Below are 20,353 nucleotides of genomic sequence, written 5' to 3' on the forward strand. Positions count from 1 at the left end.
GTGTGTAACAGTGTGTGTGTAACAGCGTGTGTGTGTGTGTAACAGCGTGTGTGTGTGTAACAACGTGTGTGTGTAACAGTGTGTGTGTGTGTAACAGGAGTGTGTGTAACAGCGTGTGTGTAACAGCGTGTGTGTAACAGCGTGTGTGTGACGTCCTAGTCATGTGTTAATCAGCCTGTTCATTTCAGCTGCGGCTGCAGAGGACATTCTCCAGGCTCAGGCGTGTGTGTGCGTGTAGCTACATGTGTCCCTGGGAGAGAGAGGGTTTCAACGTGTTCCTGCATAGACACAGTGGAAGCTTGAGTTAAGTGTGTCATGTTGTAACAGCAGTGTGGAGTGGTGTGTAGGAGTGTGTAGTAGGACTGTGCGTTTCCCCGAGTTGTGTGCTGCGTGTGTGTGTTTGCATACTGGTGTGTCACGGTGGACGAAAATCTCACAGGTTAGTGCCAGTAACTACAGTATCAGGGTGAGAATGTGTGTGTGTGTGTGTGTGTGTGTGTGTGTGTGTGTGTGTGTGTGTCTATGCTGGTCTTACCAGGCTCTGTGGATGTGGTCATTTCTCAGGATCTTGACAGAAACTCGCGTCTCCCCCAGGAAAACGTCCTGGGCCAAGTTCCCATTGTTCCACAAATCAACTCTGCAAAGAGAGAGAGAGAGAGAGAGAGAGAGAGAGAGAGAGAGAGAGAGAGAGAGAGAGAGAGAGAGAGAGAGAGAGAGAGAGAGAGGGGGCTTAAGTAATGGCTGTGCAGCATTTCTTCTTCGTTCATACTTTGATTTGAAGTCAAATTTGACTATGAGGTTGAAGTAGAGATTCTCAGCTTTTATTCGAGGGTATTCAGGTAAATGTTGGTTTCACCATTTAATACTGACAACAAGGACGACTGGCTTGACGGGTGTTTCTGGTAAGTCCAGTGGGGTCTGTCAGGTCAGGATGGAGGCATAAGAGAGCTGTAAATGTCTAATTGTGCTGGTGGTGGGGCGGGGCGGGTGTGTGGGGCGGCTGGGGCCCCCCCGGGGGGGGTTTGGGGGCTGCTGATGTGCGCTGGTAGGCAAACTGGTAGTAGTCACTCTATGAGTAGAGGGCTGCAAGGGAGTTTTCCTGGATCCACAGTGTACAGGTTTTTTTTACCCTTGCCTGCTTGCGTGTTCTGTCATCATGTGAAGCGCATTGAGTCACATCTTGTGAGAAATGCGCTATACAAATAAAACTTGATTTGATTTGATTTGATTAATACTGATTCTGGAAACGAAAAGGCGTTTTCCTTTGGAGTCTGTCCACACGAGGACACAAAGAGGTGTTTAGGAAGCTTTTTTTTTTTTTTTTAAGTTATTTTTTCTGAGTGGGGCAGTCCCACTCATATTTTTCTTTTTAATGACAGATATAGTAGAGATTATGACAGGAAGGATGGTTGAGAGAGAGAGAAGGGATGACATGCAGGATATGTCCGCGGCTGGAACCGGGAGCCCTGCGGTACATGGTCAGCGCTTAATCCACTACACCACCTAAGCGCCCCCAGGAAGCTGTTATTAAGCTGACAATCAGCCAAAAAAACTCACACAAAAAAAACATAGCTAAAACCGTAGTTTTATAATTACGGTCATGTTCTCACATGAAAGTCCGAATCAGGACCCGGAGCAAGTGGATGAGTTTGCAACATTGTTGCATTAATTATTTTTCTGATTTGCGTTCTCACAGCCCTTCATGTAAACAAAGTAACATACGCAATCGAAGCAACAGACGTGGTAGTTGATTGGTCCGAAAATGAGAAAATTCCCTGTTCGTCCCGCTCTTATCCAGATCAACACGCATGCGCTGTTGTTTTCCTATGGACAGCCTCGACGCGTCGTTTCTAACCGGAGCAAAACAAAGCCTGCAGAGGTTTATGAAAACATTTATGTAGACGATTAGAGTATTATCATGTACCAGAGTGATTGCAAGTGGAAAGTTTTTGGGGAAAAGAGTATCTACCCAAGATGTACAGCATACCAACTCTTCTGTTTTACATTTAAAACAGGCCCTCAAAACATTTAAACAGGCCCTCAAAACCCACCTCTTCAAGCTTGCCTTCACCAGTTAACCCTCTCCCCCTCCCCTTCCCATGTGTCCCCAGCACTACCTTCATTAGGCCCCTATACTTTCTTTTATTTATTTGTATTATTATTATTATTTGACCTTTTCAGTTTGTAAAGTGTCTTTGAGTGTCTAGAAAAGCGCTATATAAGTCTAATGTATTTGTATTATTATTATTATTATTATTATTATTATTATTATTATGTGAAACATGGTGGAGGGGGTGTTGTGGTCTGGGCAGACACACAGCTGCCTCTAGAAGTGGATCACTGGTCTTCATTGATGACGTAGCTGCTGAGGGGAGGACGGTTTGGGTTCTGACGTACAGAAACATCTGTCTGCTGGAGGACAAACAGACGCCTCAGCGCCTAGTCAATCTCCACATTTAAATCCAATTGAACGTTGCATTTAATTTCGGAATTCGGATTTTAGGAAAAAAATAAAACACGAGTGCTTAATTTGGACGTCATGTAGTCCCCCTATTTCAGGGATTCAAAAGTAATGGGACAGATTCATATTATGAATCTGTCCCATTACTTTTGAATCCCTGAAATAGGGGGACTACATGTATGTATACAAAGTGTTGTCAATTGTAAACGGTGAAACCAGTAAGTATAAATAACCTTAAACGCAACCTGACAATCTATGTTAACCTCATCGTTAATTGTTTGATTTCAAATCCAAACTTTTGAAGTAGAGCACAAATGAAGACAAAATGCTTCACTGTCCCATCATTATTGACGCAGGGCTAAACTGTAAACTGGACGTACTACAGACGCCTTGTCTCTAACATCCAGGTCACAGCATTGCCCGTTGGCTATCATGTAAAACAAAACAATTAAAATCAAATGTCAACACACAACACACTCCTGAGGTCACTAAATGCCACATCATGCAATTAAAACAAATCACCTGAAATCCAAACCATGCATGCATGTTTACCTCAGCGGGCCAGCCTAGCCTTTACCCAGAGAGCTACTGTATGAGTCCGCTGTAGGGTGACGCAGAGAGACAAGCCCCACACATCCTTAACCCTTCATCACAGTGGTCTGTCAGTACACACTAGTACACACATCCTTAACCCTTCATCACAGTGGTCTGTCAGTACACACTAGTACACACTAGTTACACACTACACACATCCCTAACCCTTAATCACAGTGGTCTGTCAGTACACACATCCTTAACCCTTCATCACAGTGGTCTGTCAGTAGGGCTGTTACGATTATTCGACGTCATCGACTACGTCAATACGTCGGTTAGCGTAATATGCGTCGGTTAGTCGTAAATAAACAAAATGGCGTTTTTTTTTTGTTTTTTTTTTTTAAACCTTTATTTTACCAGGCGAGACAATTAAGTGTATGAGTGAAAAATGGATAGCTACTAGCTAATGTTACACAAGCAATGTAGCTCACCACAGTTCGTATGTCTTGTCTTCTGGTGTTAGTAACGTTAGCTATGTAGCTGGCTAGCTACGGTAGCCTATTGTCATTGTGGTGCGAGCACCTACTGTACGTTATCTAGCTCGTAGCTCGCATGCTACGTTAGCATCAATTTAGCTAATCATAACATAGCAGCGAGAGTAACGTTAGCTAGCTATGTGTTGTGGTGATGGATAGACTTCTAAATGGCCATGTTGGCATTCAAGTTGGCCAAACATAGCAGTGAGGTGGAGACAAATACGTTATTTTTTTCATTTCTTTTTTTACAGTCCAAAAATTATCGTTAGACTTATCGATAAATTAGTCATTAGACTAATCGAATAATCGATAAAATAATCGCTAGATTAATCGTTAGAAAAATAGTCGTTTGGGACAGCACTATCTGTCAGTACACACTACACATCCTTAACCCATCATAGTGGTCTGTCAGTACACACTAGTACACACTAGTACACACAAGTACACACTACACACATCCTTAACCCTTAATCACAGTGGTCTGTCAGTACACGCTAGTACACACTACACACATCCTTAACCCATCATAGTGGTCTGTCAGTACACACTAGTACACACTAGTACACACTACACACATCCTTAACCCATCACAGTGGTCTGTCAGTACACACTAGTACACACTACACACATCCTTAACCCATCATAGTGGTCTGTCAGTACACACTAGTACACACTACACACATCCTTAACCCATCATAGTGGTCTGTCAGTACACACTAGTACACACTACACCTGCTCTATGATTGTAACGTATCCAAACAGGATCAATCCTTTACATGAACATCCTTTGTACAAGTACAACGTATTTTGCTTCAGAAAGGCAGACCTATATCTGCTAATGAGGGAAATGAGATGTTCTGTCAGTGTTCTGGGGGAACTGGGAGGGGGGGTAAACTCACTTAATCTCCAGCTTTTCTATGTCTTCCTCCTCCACTTGAAAATGAGACTTTTTTGTGTAGCTGCTGGATCTCGTGACCTGGGAACAAAGAGACACAAGACATTTCTGTCTGTCCTGTCTAACTCAGTTTCCAGCAAATACCCATGTTGATTACTGCTGACCACAGAGGACATCTGGGCAGAGGCGTCTAGCCAAGCGCATGAATGAGGGTGATGGTACTGTAGTATCGGCTAGGACTGGTGATATCAAGCGAAAAGGTTCTTTATATCCAAATCTGCTGACATACACTTGTGATCACTTTCAATTCGGGATGTACAATTGGCATTTCTCCAAAAACAAACAAACTGTCAACTTATATGACGTCTTGCTGCAAGGCATTCTGGAACCTGCCAGATACAACAGAAATGTACGTCTTCTTAACTCTCTTAATGATAAATAATAACTCTTTTAACTGTCAATCAATTATGTAACATATGAATCAATCTATTTTAACTGTCAATCAATCATGTGACATATGAATCAATGGTGTAACCTATAAAGTTACAACAGGTACCTCAAAGTAGAAGGTTTCCTCGAACTGAGGGTCGCTGGTCTTTTTCTTGACCTTGGTTTTCTTCTGGTCAGACCTAGGAGAGGGCAGGCAGGAACGGGTTAAACTAGGATGCACAAGACAAGTGGCTCTGGGTTTGATATCCTACATACATCAGGGTTCCCACGCCTTCTGAACCATCACATTCAAGCACCTTTCAAGGACTTTCAAGACTCAATTCCCTCAAATTCAAGGAGCCAACACGGCATAGTTTGAGACAGATCTAGATGAGAATGTATATAATAGGAACTATCCGCTCACAGACAACAATTAAAAAGAGAGGCTTGAATGTGTGAACACTAGATGGTCTCTTGCCTTTTCTACCACAGCACAGCAAAACAAGATATCGTGAAATATGTGTAAAGTTAAGCAATACAGAGACTTATTTACTAGTTGACGAGCAAAGTGTTCTCTATTTATTTATTTTTAATATATATATATATATATATTTATTTATTTTTAAGAGAGAGCGAGAGAGAGAGAGGGGAATTCAAGCACTTTCAATGACCCATGTCTATTTTCACAAACTTTTAAGACCTTGATTTCTTTTCAAATTCACAAACGTTCACGGATTTCAAGGACCCTTGGGAGCCCTGACACATTATATTAGTGTAGTCATGTTCTCATCTTCCTCCGGAGAGGACAGGGGAGTTACCTGGCAGGCCCCACCAGAGAGACCGTGGCATATGGGTCACAGTTCTGGCCACTGATCAAAGGCAAACCCTGGCACTCGATTATCCTGCGGAACAACAACATGGGAGAAAAACATACTGTGAATCTAACACATCTATACACCAGGGAACATGCTGTTTAACCTAGGCAAGGCAAGGCAAGTGTATTTGTATAGCACATTTCAGGGGCAATTCAAAGTGCTTTACATACAGCATTAAAACATACAGCAAGAGGAGCATAGTAAGAAAATAAAAATTACACTGAATAAAAGCAAATATAAGAAGTCAATCGATAAAACATTTAATAAGACAATAGTTAATGGATAAAAGACATTGATCGAAGTGTTTGTATTTAATCATAACTGCTGCAAAACATGAAGGTTTTTAGCTTGGATTTAAATATTTTAAGGGTTTGGGCCTGTTTGATTTCTTCAGGGAGTTTGTTCCAGGAGCATGCGGCAGCGTGACTGAAAGCTGCTGCACCGTGTTTTGTTTACCTATAGACCAGTAACAATATAATATAAACATAATTGATATCAATGTTTCTCACATGGACATTAGGGAATGTGAATGGAGCAATACACATGGTCACGTGACTGAGGTCAGAGACCAGCAGCAGAAGCAGGAAGTGTGTGTTGTTGTTTGTCTGGGTTTATACAACAGTTAGTTCCGAACAAGTCATTTGATTGGACAAGAGGCATTCCATGAGTGCTGATATACAGTATAACAGCACTGGGACTTTTAACTATATGTATCACTCCGAAATGACATATGTCAAAGTTAATACAAAGTAGCTAGCCTGCAGATGTTTGTGTTCAGGTTACTAGGCCACAGTCCAGTATTTTTTGTTGACGGAGCCAAAATAAATGATTAAATAAACAAACAAATCATAATCTGTTGTCACTTATTACTGTTAACTAATAAATGGTGCTGTAGAACTGTTGTATAAAAGCAATATCACACTCGAGGTCGTGTGTTATACTGAATATCAGCACGGCTGTGATTGTCTTCCTACTCCGCCTGCGGCCCCGTACCTATGACCGAATCACGGCCGTGCTGATATTCAGTGTAGCACACTCCCTCTCGTGTGATATTGCTTAAATCACGACGATATTCCCTAGCCGCTCACGCAGGTGACTAATGAAACCGTATCTACAGTCATCTCTGAGGAGAGACGGGGGGGGGAGGGGGGGGGGTCACTGGGTGCAGGTAGCAGCACAGACGTCTCAGTGAAACACTGCGCTGCGCACCGAGTGACACCAGAAGCAGACCGCAGGCTTCCTCTCGAGATGACATCACTTCCTCCTCGTTCAACTTGCTCGCTGAGTATGAATGAGTGCAAGAAGCAAACAAAACAAGATCCACAGACGTGCGTGCGTGCGTGTGATGCACACGTATGTTGGTGTCTGAACTGACACTCTGTGGATCTTGTTTTGTCATGCACGCACACACACACACACACACGCACACACACACACACACACACACACACACACACACACCTAGTGATGACCGTTTCTAAGAAATGTACAAACACAGTCCAATGCCAAAGGGAGTGCTCAGATATAGAAGCAGGGTTGCATAGTTACAACATATAACAGAGGAGAGACCCAGAGCACATGTGAGAGAGAAGCACACACACGTCACACTCACACACACACACACACACATATATATACACACACACACACATACCACATACACTGGGGAAAGAGGATGTTGAAAGTTGATGCAGAGGGGATGTCAGTGTAGGAGAAGGACACAGCTGTTTAAGGGAGTCATGGAGAAAGTCAACCATGGTTGTTAGATGTTAGATTAGATTAGATTTATTGTCCCCAGGGGGAAATTCATTTTCACACCACTGTACATACTGTATATACATACAACACTGTATAACACAGACAGCAACAGACAGTGCTACACATGACAGATACACAAGTACACACACTCAGCGCGGTCTGTTATTTAAGGCAACAATGGCTGCGGGGATCAGGCTTTAGCCCTCAAGCGAGCCCTTTTGCACCTTAGCGTTTAGTTTAGGCTACTGTTGGTGTGTTGGTGGCTCTGTCTGCCAGACTCTATGGTGTTGGGCTAATAGAGAGAGCTAGATAAGACTCTATGGTGTTGGGCTAATAGAGAGATCTAATTTCTGTGATTCATCACATAATAATAATAATAATAATAATAATAATTCATTGTATTTATATAGCGCTTTTCCGGGGCTCAAAGAGGCTGACAATATGGGGAAAACAGAAAACACAGAAACAACAAGCAACAGTTAACATGAGCACATAGAACACAGAGTTAACGAACAGGCACAGGGAACAATTAACACAGTAATGTCCAGGGGGGAGGGGGTGGCAGGGTTAGGGGAGATGGTTAGGGGTAGGGGAGGTTGTATGCATGTCCAGGGGGAGGGAGTTGGGGGGCAGGGTTAGGGGAGATGGTTAGGGGTAGGGGAGGTTGTATGCATGTCCAGGGGGGGAGGGGGGGTGGCAGGGTTAGGGGAGATGGTTAGGGGTAGGGGAGGTTGTATGCATGGGAGAACAGGTAGGCCTTGAGGTGGGACTTAACAGTGGAGAGTGAAGGTGAGTCTCTGAGTGGTATCTCCAGTCCAGAGATACACCAAGACCCTTTTTTAAGACTTTTCCAATATAACAGACTCCTATATAAAACCCAGCTGAGAGCTGACAGGCTGTACTCACCGCACCAGCAGCTGTTGGCACACGGAGCCGTTCTCTGTGATCAGCTCGTTCAGACGCATCTCCAGGTGAACCTTTCCCTGTCGCAGGAGAGAGGCACACGTCTACATTACATTTACATGTTTGGCATTTAGCAGACGCCTTATTCCAAAGCCACTTACAATCAATACATTTGACTAAGCAAGTGAATCATCAATTCACCAGTCGTAGCAGGAAGAGTAATCTAGCTCAGGCCAGGGGCCATTGGCAGTCTCTGTGATAAAAGGGAAAACGTTTTATTTTAATTGTATATAACCTCCTCAAAAAAAGTTTGGAAACGTTATTTCAGTCTATTCTTCCTCCCCTTTAATAATACCAATTGGTATTGTATTTTATATCGTTGGAAAGCCTGATTAGTCACCTTTACAACGAGGTACACCTTGTAAGGATCATGCATTCGTGGAATGAGTAACACAGCTAAACGTGTGGGTAGCGGCTCAAAACAAATTGCCAAAATCCCCTGCAATATTCTTCTGTTGGTATTATTAAACGGGAGGAATAATCAACCAACATAACATAATAACAAGCTGATGAGTTTGCAACATTGTTGCATAAATTATTTCTCTGATTCACGTTCTCACAGCCCTTCATGTAAACGAAGTAACATACGCAATCGAAGCAACAGACGTGGTAGTTGATTGGTCAGAAAAATGGAAAATTGCCCGTTCGTCCCGCTCTTATCCAGATCAACACGCATGCGCTGTTCTTTTCCTATGGACAGCCTCGATGCGTCGTTTCTTTTTTTCTTTTTTTAAATTTGTTTTTCAGATTTTATCCCTTTTTTTCACCCAATTTGGTAGCCAATTGAACCCAACCTAGCATCCAATTATCCCCTGCCTATTGCATAGGATCCGCCGCACGACCCCGTGGCCGGCAGTCCCAGAAGAGGGCGCCAGGCAGACTAGCTGACTGGCTCCTCGAGCCCAGCACCATTATTCCGGCACCCAGGGGGCGGTGTTGCGCGACGGATCCTTGTCCAGAAATACACCTATACCGCCCTCGGAAGCGGCCGCCCAATATGCCGCTTCCCGTGTGCCTCGGCCATATCTGGATCTGGCGAGCCGGGATACGAACCCCGGCCCCGGTGGGCAGCATGCACTAGTGGCCAGTGCGTAGACCGCTACACCACCGCGGGGCACAAGGTCGATGCGTCGTTTCTAACCGGAGCGAAACCACCCTTTTCAAGCGGAGCAGCTCCAAACGACGCAGAGCAAAGCGAATTTTATCCTAAACTCTGATTCCAAGTGAAGCAAATGTTCTAGTGAGAACACACCCTGAGAGTCTATGTCCATGTTTGTGATGTCCAGAAAGTCATCTAGTACCATGGTGCTGTCATGCAACCTTTCCTCTATGACTATGAACTAATTCAATCATAAAAGTTCATAAGAATCAACATTCCTGGGTTTACTATGGGGCTGCCAGTAGACTATTATCATGAGTCATCACCCATAAGTAGCATACAGCATGTTGTCGGTCATATCAAAATGTGACACATTCCTTGTTGTTTGTTTTTCAGTTCAGTTCAACAGGTTAAATCACAGCGTCAGCCATGTCATATTTTGGCATCCGTGTGTTAACGAGATGTTCTGTTGGCTATGTTGCTATGGCTCAATGTGCTCTGTGTGAACTTCGGTCCATGTTGACTTCCGAGGAGGTTAAAGTAGTCAATCTAGAAGTAGAGTTACTATTGGTTTACGGAGGATATGAGTAAGTCCCTAGATTAGATTAGATTAGATTAGATTTATTGTCCCCAGGGGGAAATTCCTTTTCACACCACTGTACAGTATACATATATACATACAACACTGTATAACACAGACAACAACAGACAGTACTACACATGACAGATACACAAGTACACACACTCAGCGCGGTCTGTTATTTAAGGCAACAATGGCTGCGGGGATCAGGCTTTTGCCAAAGCGAGCCCTTTTGCACCTTAGCGTTCTGTACCTACGCCCGGATGGCAGTGGGGCGAGGTACAGATTGAGTGGGTGGGTGATGTCCTGTTCTATTGTGGTTGTTGCGATGCGTGAGATGGGCCTGTTGTTTAGTGCTGTGAGGTTGGGTGTGGGGAGTCCAGTTATCCTGGCAGCAGTGTTGGTGATGCGTGTGCAACTGTGACCCTATGTGACCCTGCTCTACCTAGGAAGGCTCTATGGTCCAGGGGGCTGTGACCCTATGTGCTCTACCTCAGAAGGCTCTATGGGCTGTGACCCTATGTGCTCTACCTCAGAAGGCTCTATGGCCCAGGGCTGGTTAGCTGTGTGAGTGTGAGAGAAGCTGCACTAGCTAGCTGTCACGTCAATGAACACTTCAGTCTTTATCAGGTCGGATGTGGTGAAGGCTGCTGCCTCGCCTTAGGAAGTGTCAGAGGAGAGAAAAAAAAACAGAAAAAAAACAACACCCACTCACTCTCTCTGCAATTCTGCACGAGTTGAAAGCTCAGATAGCAGCTAGTTCTCCCTAATGAAAGCTAAGCCCTTAGCCAACGTGGTGATAATTACCCTGGCAGGCTGAGGTAATGTCACCAGCTACTCACTACTGGGTGACCTTCCAACACGCCTCAGCCTGTACTGTCGCCAACGCAAGAAAACTCACTCGTTTTCCTCAAATGCAGCCCCAACTTTTGACACCGAAAGTTTGAGACAGACCAACTGCTTCTGGGGGGATTTGTGTAATAAAAAAAAAACTGCCCAGAATAGCCTGGAGGAGTTGGCCACTGCTACAGGTCAAATGTTTACAAGGCTTGAGTGAAACGCTGTCCGGTAGACACACAGCCTACGGTAGGAAGAGGTTTGGTGAGGCTGCATTCTCATTTTATGCACCCAGATTGTGGAATGCACTGCCAGTTTACATTAGGGATGCAACCTCAGCACATGTTTAAGTCAAGACTAAAAACCTATTATTTAGGTAGTTATTAGTTATTATTGTGGTAGAGAACATGTCAGGGGCTGGGGGGGGTCAGGGGCTGGGAAGCTGCAAAAAGTAAATCTGAAGTAAGTTAAAATATCTTAAATCAAGGCATTATATGCTTTTGATTGCGCTAATTTTAAGATGATTTTTGACTTGTTTTAAGAATATCACGGCAAGTTACATTTTAACCTGTTCTGTTGGCGGACAATTTAGCTTAGTTTAAGTTAGTTTGCAATATTTTATTGCTTTTTCTTCTTGTTTTTGAGAGCTGAGCTGACCAGAGCTAATGTGTACTGAACACTGAACAGCTCATCCTACGGAACAAGAACGTCCACCACTCTCACCCCAGGTAAAGCTACTCTCACCCCAGGTAAAGCTACTCTCACCCCAGGTAAAGCCACTCTCACACCAGGTAAAGCTACTCTCACCCCAGGTAAAGCTACTCTCACCCCAGGTAAAGCCACTCTCACCCCCAGGTAAAGCTACTCTCACCCCAGGTAAAGCTACTCTCACCCCCAGGTAAAGCTACTCTCACCCCAGGTAAAGCTACTCTCACCCCAGGTAAAGCCACTCTCACCCCCAGGTAAAGCTACTCTCACCCCCAGGTAAAGACACTCTCACCCCCAGGTAAAGCCACTCTCACCCCCAGGTAAAGCTACTCTCACCCCCAGGTAAAGCCACTCTCACCCCCAGGTAAAGCTACTCTCACCCCCAGGTAAAGACACTCTCACCCCCAGGTAAAGCTACTCTCACCCCCAGGTAAAGCTACTCTCACCCCAGGTAAAGCTACTCTCACCTCAGGTAAAGCTACTCTCACCCCCAGGTAAAGCTACTCTCACCCCCAGGTAAAGCTACTCTCACCTCAGGTAAAGCTACTCTCACCCCAGGTAAAGACACTCTCACCCCCAGGTAAAGACACTCTCACCCCCAGGTAAAGACACTCTCACCCCAGGTAAAGCCACTCTCACCCCTAGGTAAAGCTACTCTCACCCCCAGGTAAATCTACTCTCACCTCAGGTAAAGCTACTCTCACCTCAGGTAAAGCTACTCTCACCTCAGGTAAAGCTACTCTCACCTCAGGTAAAGCTACTCTCACCCCCAGGTAAAGCTACTCTCACCTCAGGTAAAGCTACTCTCACCTCAGGTAAAGCTACTCTCACCCCAGGTAAAGCTACTCTCACCCTAGGTAAAGCTACTCTCACCCCAGGTAAAGCTACTCTCACCCTAGGTAAAGCTACTCTCACCCCCAGGTAAAGCTACTCTCACCTCAGGTAAAGCTACTCTCACCCCCAGGTAAAGCTACTCTCACCCCAGGTAAAGCTACTCTCACCCCCAGGTAAAGCTACTCTCACCCTAGGTAAAGCTACTCTCACCCCCAGGTAAAGCTACTCTCACCCCAGGTAAAGCTACTCTCACCCCAGGTAAAGCTACTCTCACCCCAGGTAAAGCCACTCTCACCCCAGGTAAAGCTACTCTCACCCCAGGTAAAGCTACTCTCACCCCAGGTAAAGCTACTCTCACCCCCAGGTAAAGCTACTCTCACCCCCAGGTAAAGCCACTCTCACCCCAGGTAAAGCTACTCTCACCCCAGGTAAAGCCACTCTCACCCCAGGTAAAGCTACTCTCACCCCAGGTAAAGCTACTCTCACCCCCAGGTAAAGCTACTCTCACCCCAGGTAAAGCTACTCTCACCCTAGGTAAAGCTACTCTCACCCCCAGGTAAAGCTACTCTCACCTCAGGTAAAGCTACTCTCACCCCAGGTAAAGCTACTCTCACCCCCAGGTAAAGCCACTCTCACCCCCAGGTAAAGCTACTCTCACCCTAGGTAAAGCCACTCTCACCCCCAGGTAAAGCTACTCTCACCTCAGGTAAAGCCACTCTCACCCCAGGTAAAGCTACTCTCACCCCCAGGTAAAGCCACTCTCACCCCCAGGTAAAGCTACTCTCACCCCAGGTAAAGCCACTCTCACCCTAGGTAAAGACACTCTCACCCCCAGGTAAAGCTACTCTCACCCCCAGGTAAAGACACTCTCACCCCAGGTAAAGCCACTCTCACCCTAGGTAAAGACACTCACCCCCAGGTAAAGCTACTCTCACCCCAGGTAAAGACACTCACCCCCAGGTAAAGCTACTCTCACCCCCAGGTAAAGCTACTCTCACCTCAGGTAAAGCCACTCTCACCCCCAGGTAAAGACACTCTCACCCCAGGTAAAGCTACTCTCACCCCAGGTAAAGCTACTCTCACCCCCAGGTAAAGCTACTCTCACCCCCAGGTAAAGCCTCTCTCACCCCCAGGTAAAGCTACTCTCACCTCAGGTAAAGACACTCTCACCCCAGGTAAAGCCACTCTCACCCCCAGGTAAAGCCTCTCTCACCCCCAGGTAAAGCTACTCTCACCCTAGGTAAAGCTACTCTCACCCCCAGGTAAAGCTACTCTCACCTCAGGTAAAGCCACTCTCAACCAGGTAAAGGACAAACAAATAAACAAGCAACCAAAGTGTCTTCTGGGTAACATTTCAGCCAGATGGGATCATAATAAAGATGCACTCCGTTGAGGCATAGCGTGCTAATGCCAAATGGAAACATCCTAAAGTGGAAGTCACTACTATCCTTTTTCACTATCCTATTCTCAGAGCCGGCTCAACCTGTTTATGTGGCCCTGAGCAAAAAAACACACACACACACACACACACACACACACTTCTTTGCACTGGGGAGCCCTACGTGCATAGGCGCTGCCTGTTCTCTCTCCTCCTCCTCTCTCCTTCTCCTCTCCTCTCTCCTCCTCCTCTCTCTCCTCCTCTCTCCTTCTCCTCTCCCTTCTCCTCCTCCTCTCTCTCTCTCTCCTCCTCCTCTCTCCTTCTCTCTCCTCCTCCTCTCCCTTCTCTCTCCTCCTCCTCCTCCTCTCTCTCCTTCTCCTCTCTTCTCCTCTCTCCCTTCTTCTCTCCCTTCTCCTCTCTCCTCCTCCTCCTCTCTCTCCTTCTCCTTCTCCTCTCCTCCTCCTCCTCCTCCTCTCTCCTCTACCCTGAGGATGTGTCATAAGCAGTAAAGCTAGGGGTGAATCAGCACCGTTTACAGACCCTGTCAGCAAGCAGAAAAAAAACAAAAACAGGATGTGAGGGTTTGTCAGTTGGATCAGGCCAGGGTGGTGACTAACCCATCAACCTGACTGGACTTCTGCACTACAGTAGGTGAATACCCACACACACACAGAACGCAGTGGACGTTGAACCAACGGGGGTGTGCAGACGGTAGCTAGCAGCTCTGACGGTAGCTCTATATATATATAGGGGCCTAATTATGGTAGTGCCACATGGGAAGGGGAGGGGGTGGGAGAGGGACCAGGAGAACAGACACCTACCTGGACCTCAGAGTTGGGGTCTACCGGCTGCAGGCTGAACCAGTGCTCCTTCCCACTGAACTTACACAGCTCCTCCTTACGGATGGACACCTTTCCTGAAACCACACACCACATATACAACCATCACTCTTCTCATGCAGCTAGGAACATGTGTGTGTGTGTGTGTGTGTGTGTGTGGGTGTGTGTGTGTGTGTCAGTTACTCACCGACAGGCAGGTCCCTCTGGAACACACTCTTGGCATACACATAGAAGGACAAACACTGAAATGGTCGTGGGATCTCAAAGTAGAAGTCCTCTCCGTAGAAAGGGCTGGAAAACACAGAATGGCGCAACACTTAATCAGCCATGAGGGGTCTTTCGAAAGGAAATGTTTATATCTTTGCACTCGATCAAATTTCAGGACCCTCCTTTCATGACCTTTCCTAGATATGTGCGTTCTACCACCCAGTATCCTTACATTTTAAAAATCACACCAGGATAAGCTAGTATAAAGATATTTTGCAGTTTTTCTGTGTAGGAAGCAGGCTAATTTACAAGCGGCCAACTAGTGGTTGTTGTGTGTAAATAGTAGCGTAGCATTGTAAAGAGGGTCATTTGACCTATGCCAAATGTGAATCACAGTTCAGTGCACTGCACAAATGCACACAGTTTCAAATCAAACTAATGAAAATGGTGGAACGTTTGTTCCAATGAAAACAGAGTCTGTTTCTGCAAGGAACTTCAAATAAATGGACTGACTTATATAGCGCCTTTATCCAAAGAGCTTTACAACGGCCTCTCATTCACCCATTCACACACACATTCACACACCAATGGCGGCAAGCTACCATGCAAGGCACCGGCCCGCTCACTGGGAGTCATTTGGGGTTCAGTGTCTTGCCCAAGGACACTTAGACATGTGGCCAGCCGGGGCTCGAACCGCTGATCTGCCAACCTTGCGATCATTAGATGCCGACTCTACCTCCTGAGACACAGCCGCCCCGTACACTTCAAATGCATCAATTCCTGACATTGAACATGTTGTTTTATGTTGTATATTCATATCTGAATATCTTCTGAGTTGGAGCTTGTCCTTGCCCAAATGACGAGGTTTATATATCAGTTCAGTTCATCAGCTTGTATTGATGAACAGGTAACTGTTCTGAACAGATATTTGGCTCTCAAACTTGATTCCACCAGAATAATAATATTGTTCATTATTTAGCTTTCCCCATCACCACAGAAATGGAGACAGTGTGAAATACTGTGCAGGTTAGAGTGCTTTATTTTCAGCTATATTAGCGACTGGTCACGTTAGCCACATTACTTAAGAGTAATAAGAGTACACACGTCTCACAGTGCCCACCACAATTATTGGCACCCCTGGTAACGATGACTCAAGGGTTATTACAAAATCCACCTTTTGGTGAATTAGATTAAATGTCACACTGAACAACATGAGAAACATCAACAACATTGAAGTGTGCAAAAATGTATTTTGAGGAGAATTATTTTTTTATTTCTAACAAAACCATTATGCATTTAATACTTAATACTTAAATACTATACAACCTCCCTCAGTCAATGAAACAGCACGGAGTCTTCTGCTGTAACATCTACGGTAATCAGCCTGGAGAATAGAGGAAGGAATCTGAGACCATTCCTCTTTATTTTTACATTTTAGGCATTTAGCAGACGCCTTATTCCAAAGCGACTTACAATCAATACATTTGACTAAGCAAGTGAATCATCAATCCACCAGTTGTAGCAGGAAGAGTAATCCAACTCAGACATTGGCAGTCTCTGTGATAGAAGGAAAAACCTTCTTCTATCACCTTCTTCTAAACCTAGACTTTATTTGTATTTTTATATAGACACTGGAGAAACAGAGAAACAGTACAAGGGGGGCAATAGAAGTTTTAGGGGACACAGTAAAGGGGAAAAGCGGGTGTCTTCAGGAGACGCAGTGCTGGGGGGTAGTAGATGTCTCAGGAGGAGCAGTTAAGGTGTAAACTGACGAGATGGGTCTTCAGTCTCTGACGGAAGATGGTTGGTGACTCTTTATAGAAAGATGGGTAGTGATTCTTTATAGAACCTCTCCGGGTCATCCAGGGTTCGAGGTCCTCTCTTCTGCTCTCCTCTTCAGCTCAGCCTACAGGTGTTCAATGGGGTTTAGGTCAGGGGACTGAGATGGTGGAGAAGTTTGATTTTGTGTTCATTTTTGTGTTGATTTGGACGTATCTTCTGGATCATTGTCCTGCTGGAAGGTCCAATGACGACCCGGGTTTAGTTTCCTGGCAGAGGCAGCCAGATTCAGAGATGTAAAATATCCTAATGGTTCATGATGCCATGTACCCTAACAAGGCTCCCAGGGCCTTTGGAGGAAAAACAGCCCCACAACATCACTAGAACCTCCACCATACTTAAATCTTGAGTGTTTGTTGCCAAAAAGCTCAAGGCCTGTTTCATCTGACCATAGAATACGAACATTATGATGCATTCACCAAACCACCCTCAAGACCACCAGGACCAAGCTCCGGGCCTGGGGAGATAGGGCCTTTTCAGCCGCAGCCCCGTCCCTCTGGAACGCCCTCCCCAACCACATCAGACAGGCCAGCACCCTCCCAACATTTAAACAGGCCCTCAAAACCCACCTCTTCAAGCTCGCCTCCACCAGTTAACCCTCTCCCCCTCCCCTTCCCATGTGTCCCCAGCACTACCTTAATTAGGCCCCTATACTAGGCCCCTATACTATCATACTATGAAGCTTAGTTTCTAATTATCCAAAAAACATTGAAATCTATCATTTCAGGTATTTTGTATCGGATTTATGCACATGGATCAGAGAAAGAGAGACTTCCATGCTAATATTACGTTTCTGCTTGCGCATCTATGCTTTATGCACACGCTGTCGTAACGTTCACTACAATAGGAGTCCATCCATCCTTCTGCTAGCATATCAGCCCAATAGAGCTCTCAGGTCTTCTGCTAGCATATCAGCCCAATAGAGCTCTCAGGTCTTTTGCTAGCATATCAGCCCAATAGAGCTCTCAGGTCTTCTGCTAGCATATCAGCCCAATAGAGCTCTCAGGTCTTCTGCTAGCATATCAGCCCAATAGAGCTCTCAGGTCTTCTGCTAGCATATCAGCCCAATAGAGCTCTCAGGTCTTCTGCTAGTATATCAGCCCAATAGAGCTCTCAGGTCTTCTGACACTGGCTTTCTCTGTGACAAAAGAAGAGATTTGGTGAGGCTGCATTCTCATTTTATGCACCCAGATTGTGGAATGCACTGCCAGTTTACATTAGGGATGCAACCTCAGCACATGCTCAAGTCAAGACTAAAAACCCATCTTTTTAATATTGCCTTTAAATGACTAAATAATTAAATTATGATTATATAATGATTGGAGCCGGAAAAGCGCTATACAAATACAAAGTTATTATTATAATAATAATAATTATTATACACAGGCTGTTGTAACGTTTACTACAATAGGAGTCCATCCACGCCAAGGCTAAGCAGGTAGCTAGCTAAGGGCTAGGCTAGTTTGTCTACTGGAGAGACACAACACAGGGCAGCTGACAGGAATATAGTTGAAAAGTCTTTATGAAGAAAAGGACCAGTGTTTAGTTTACACTAGAGCTGTACACACAATACAATGTTCCTGAAATAAGGCTTCTCCCTTCTTTCTATCTCACGGTTGATGAGAGATCTTGTCTGACACTTACGCAGCAAGGGTTTGGCAACGCTTCCAGGCTTCATACACCCACGCGTCCTCCGGTTTGTGCACATAATCACAGGGAATTACACACTCGTGTGCTATAGCATAGATTACCTCTTTTTCTCCCTTCCCTTCCTCTCTCATACAGGTATATGTACTATAATATACTTCTACCTTCCTCTCTCATACAGGTATATACTATATTAATACTTCTAGCTTCCCCAATAATGTGAAGGTGCTACCGGTAGAACCACTTGACAAATTGTTTTTACACATGACAGTTGTGTGCGACGTGAGCAGCAGCAACAACCTTGAGATTCTGTAGCGAGACAGAAGAGTGAGAGATTCTCTTAAAGTCATTAGGAAAACTATGCATCTACACTACAGATGGTAAGAGAGAGAGAAAGAAAGCGGTAGAGAGAGAGAGCACAAAAAATGGCAGGAGAGAGAGAGAGAGAGAGAGAGAGAGAGAGCGTGAGCGCGTGGGAGGACTCACTTCCTCAGTCACTGTATAAGGAGAGCACTTTCAATGGGTCTGAAATTGAGTGAGAAAAACACTGTTGTGAAATACCGAGAGAGAGACAGGCCTGAGTTTACAGAGAGATGGGTGAGACCAGAAACAGCCTGCTTCCCTGATGTCCATCTCCCCACATCTCAGCGAGGGGGAGTTTGTAAACATATAGCCTGGTAGTCGATCAAACATGGCTGCCCCTTCATGGAACGTTCAAAAGAGTCTGCCGCAGTCTGATGTTGCCCAACTGACACTTCACACCAACCTGACGCTTCACGCTTCACGCTAACTCGACTGGTCCCGTCCTTCCTGGACTATCTCCAGATTCCAATAATAGTAAAGAAGACATGTCAACATTATAGAGAGTGTGAAAGGATTTTATAATCGCCACGTCTCCTAATATCTGACACAAAAATGATCAATGAAAAAAATATCACCCCTGCAGTAACAGGATGTTGCACATCCTATGATATCACCTCATGTCAGCAACCAGGGCCGTTGCACAATACAACATGGCAACTGCAGTTAGTCCTCTGCTAGCTGGGCTGCACTCGCAGGCTCTCGTGCAGTACTTAGCTTAGTAGCTTTAATTCAGGGTTCCCACACCTTCTGAAACATCACATTCAAGCACCTTTCAAGGACTTTCAAGACTCAATTCCCTCAAATTCAAGGACCCAACACGGCATAGATTTAGACAGATCTAGAAGAGAATTTATATAATAGGAACTATCCGCTCACAGACAACAATTAAAAAGAGAGGCTTGAATGTGTGAACACGAGATGGTCTCTTGTCTTCTCTGCCACAGTACAGCAAAACAATATATTGTGAAACATGTGTTAAGTTAAGCAATACAGAGACTTATTTACTATAATTACGTATAACGCTTTTTTGAATATATATATAGTATATATTTATTTTTATTTATTTTTTTAGAGAGAGAGAGGGGAATTCAAGCACTTTCAATGACCCATGTCTATTTTCAAAAACTTTTAAGGCCTTGATTTTTTTTTTCAAATTCACAAACTTTCAAGGATTTCAAGGACCTGTGGGAACCCTGTTAATTGTTGTTGTTTTTTTTATTATATTGCTGTCTGTGTCTTTATGTCTTATGCACCAACCACACCAAGTCAATTTCCTGTATGTGCAAAGAATATACTTGGCAATACAAATTATTCGGATTCGGATTTGAAGGAGTTACACGTGAACTCTGTCTACCGTGCTGAATCACAAAGTCAAAATCACAATTTTGAGCTGTTTGTCTACACTAGCCATTGGTAATACTATCTATCACAGGCTATCCAGACCATTGAGATAAGATCCCGACATGTCAAGTGAAGAGGTAATAAAATAATTTGCTTGGATAGTTTTCATTTGCTTCCATTCTAAAAAAACTACAACTTTACACCAGTGGCTGTACCGTATGCCAGGAGAA

The 20,353-nt window shown here is 44.8% G+C and overlaps 1 protein-coding gene across 1 annotated transcript in view; it reads right to left on the reverse strand.

Annotated features, from left to right (window-relative positions):
- rasa2 (RAS p21 protein activator 2) overlaps nt 1-20,353 on the reverse strand; it is a gene marked incomplete at its 5' end in the record, with an annotated part of 43,282 nt that overhangs the window by 17,434 nt on the left and 5,495 nt on the right. The window contains 7 exons of the mRNA XM_080547852.1: nt 536-637; nt 4,431-4,507; nt 4,983-5,055; nt 5,674-5,757; nt 8,395-8,471; nt 14,709-14,803; nt 14,914-15,017. Coding sequence (XP_080403978.1) covers nt 536-637; nt 4,431-4,507; nt 4,983-5,055; nt 5,674-5,757; nt 8,395-8,471; nt 14,709-14,803; nt 14,914-15,017 — 612 coding nt within the window. The remainder of the gene's footprint in view (nt 1-535; nt 638-4,430; nt 4,508-4,982; nt 5,056-5,673; nt 5,758-8,394; nt 8,472-14,708; nt 14,804-14,913; nt 15,018-20,353) is intronic.

Source organism: Nansenia antarctica (assembly GCF_963989245.1).
Source record: "Nansenia antarctica genome assembly, chromosome: 17".
NCBI lineage: Eukaryota > Metazoa > Chordata > Actinopteri > Argentiniformes > Microstomatidae > Nansenia > Nansenia antarctica.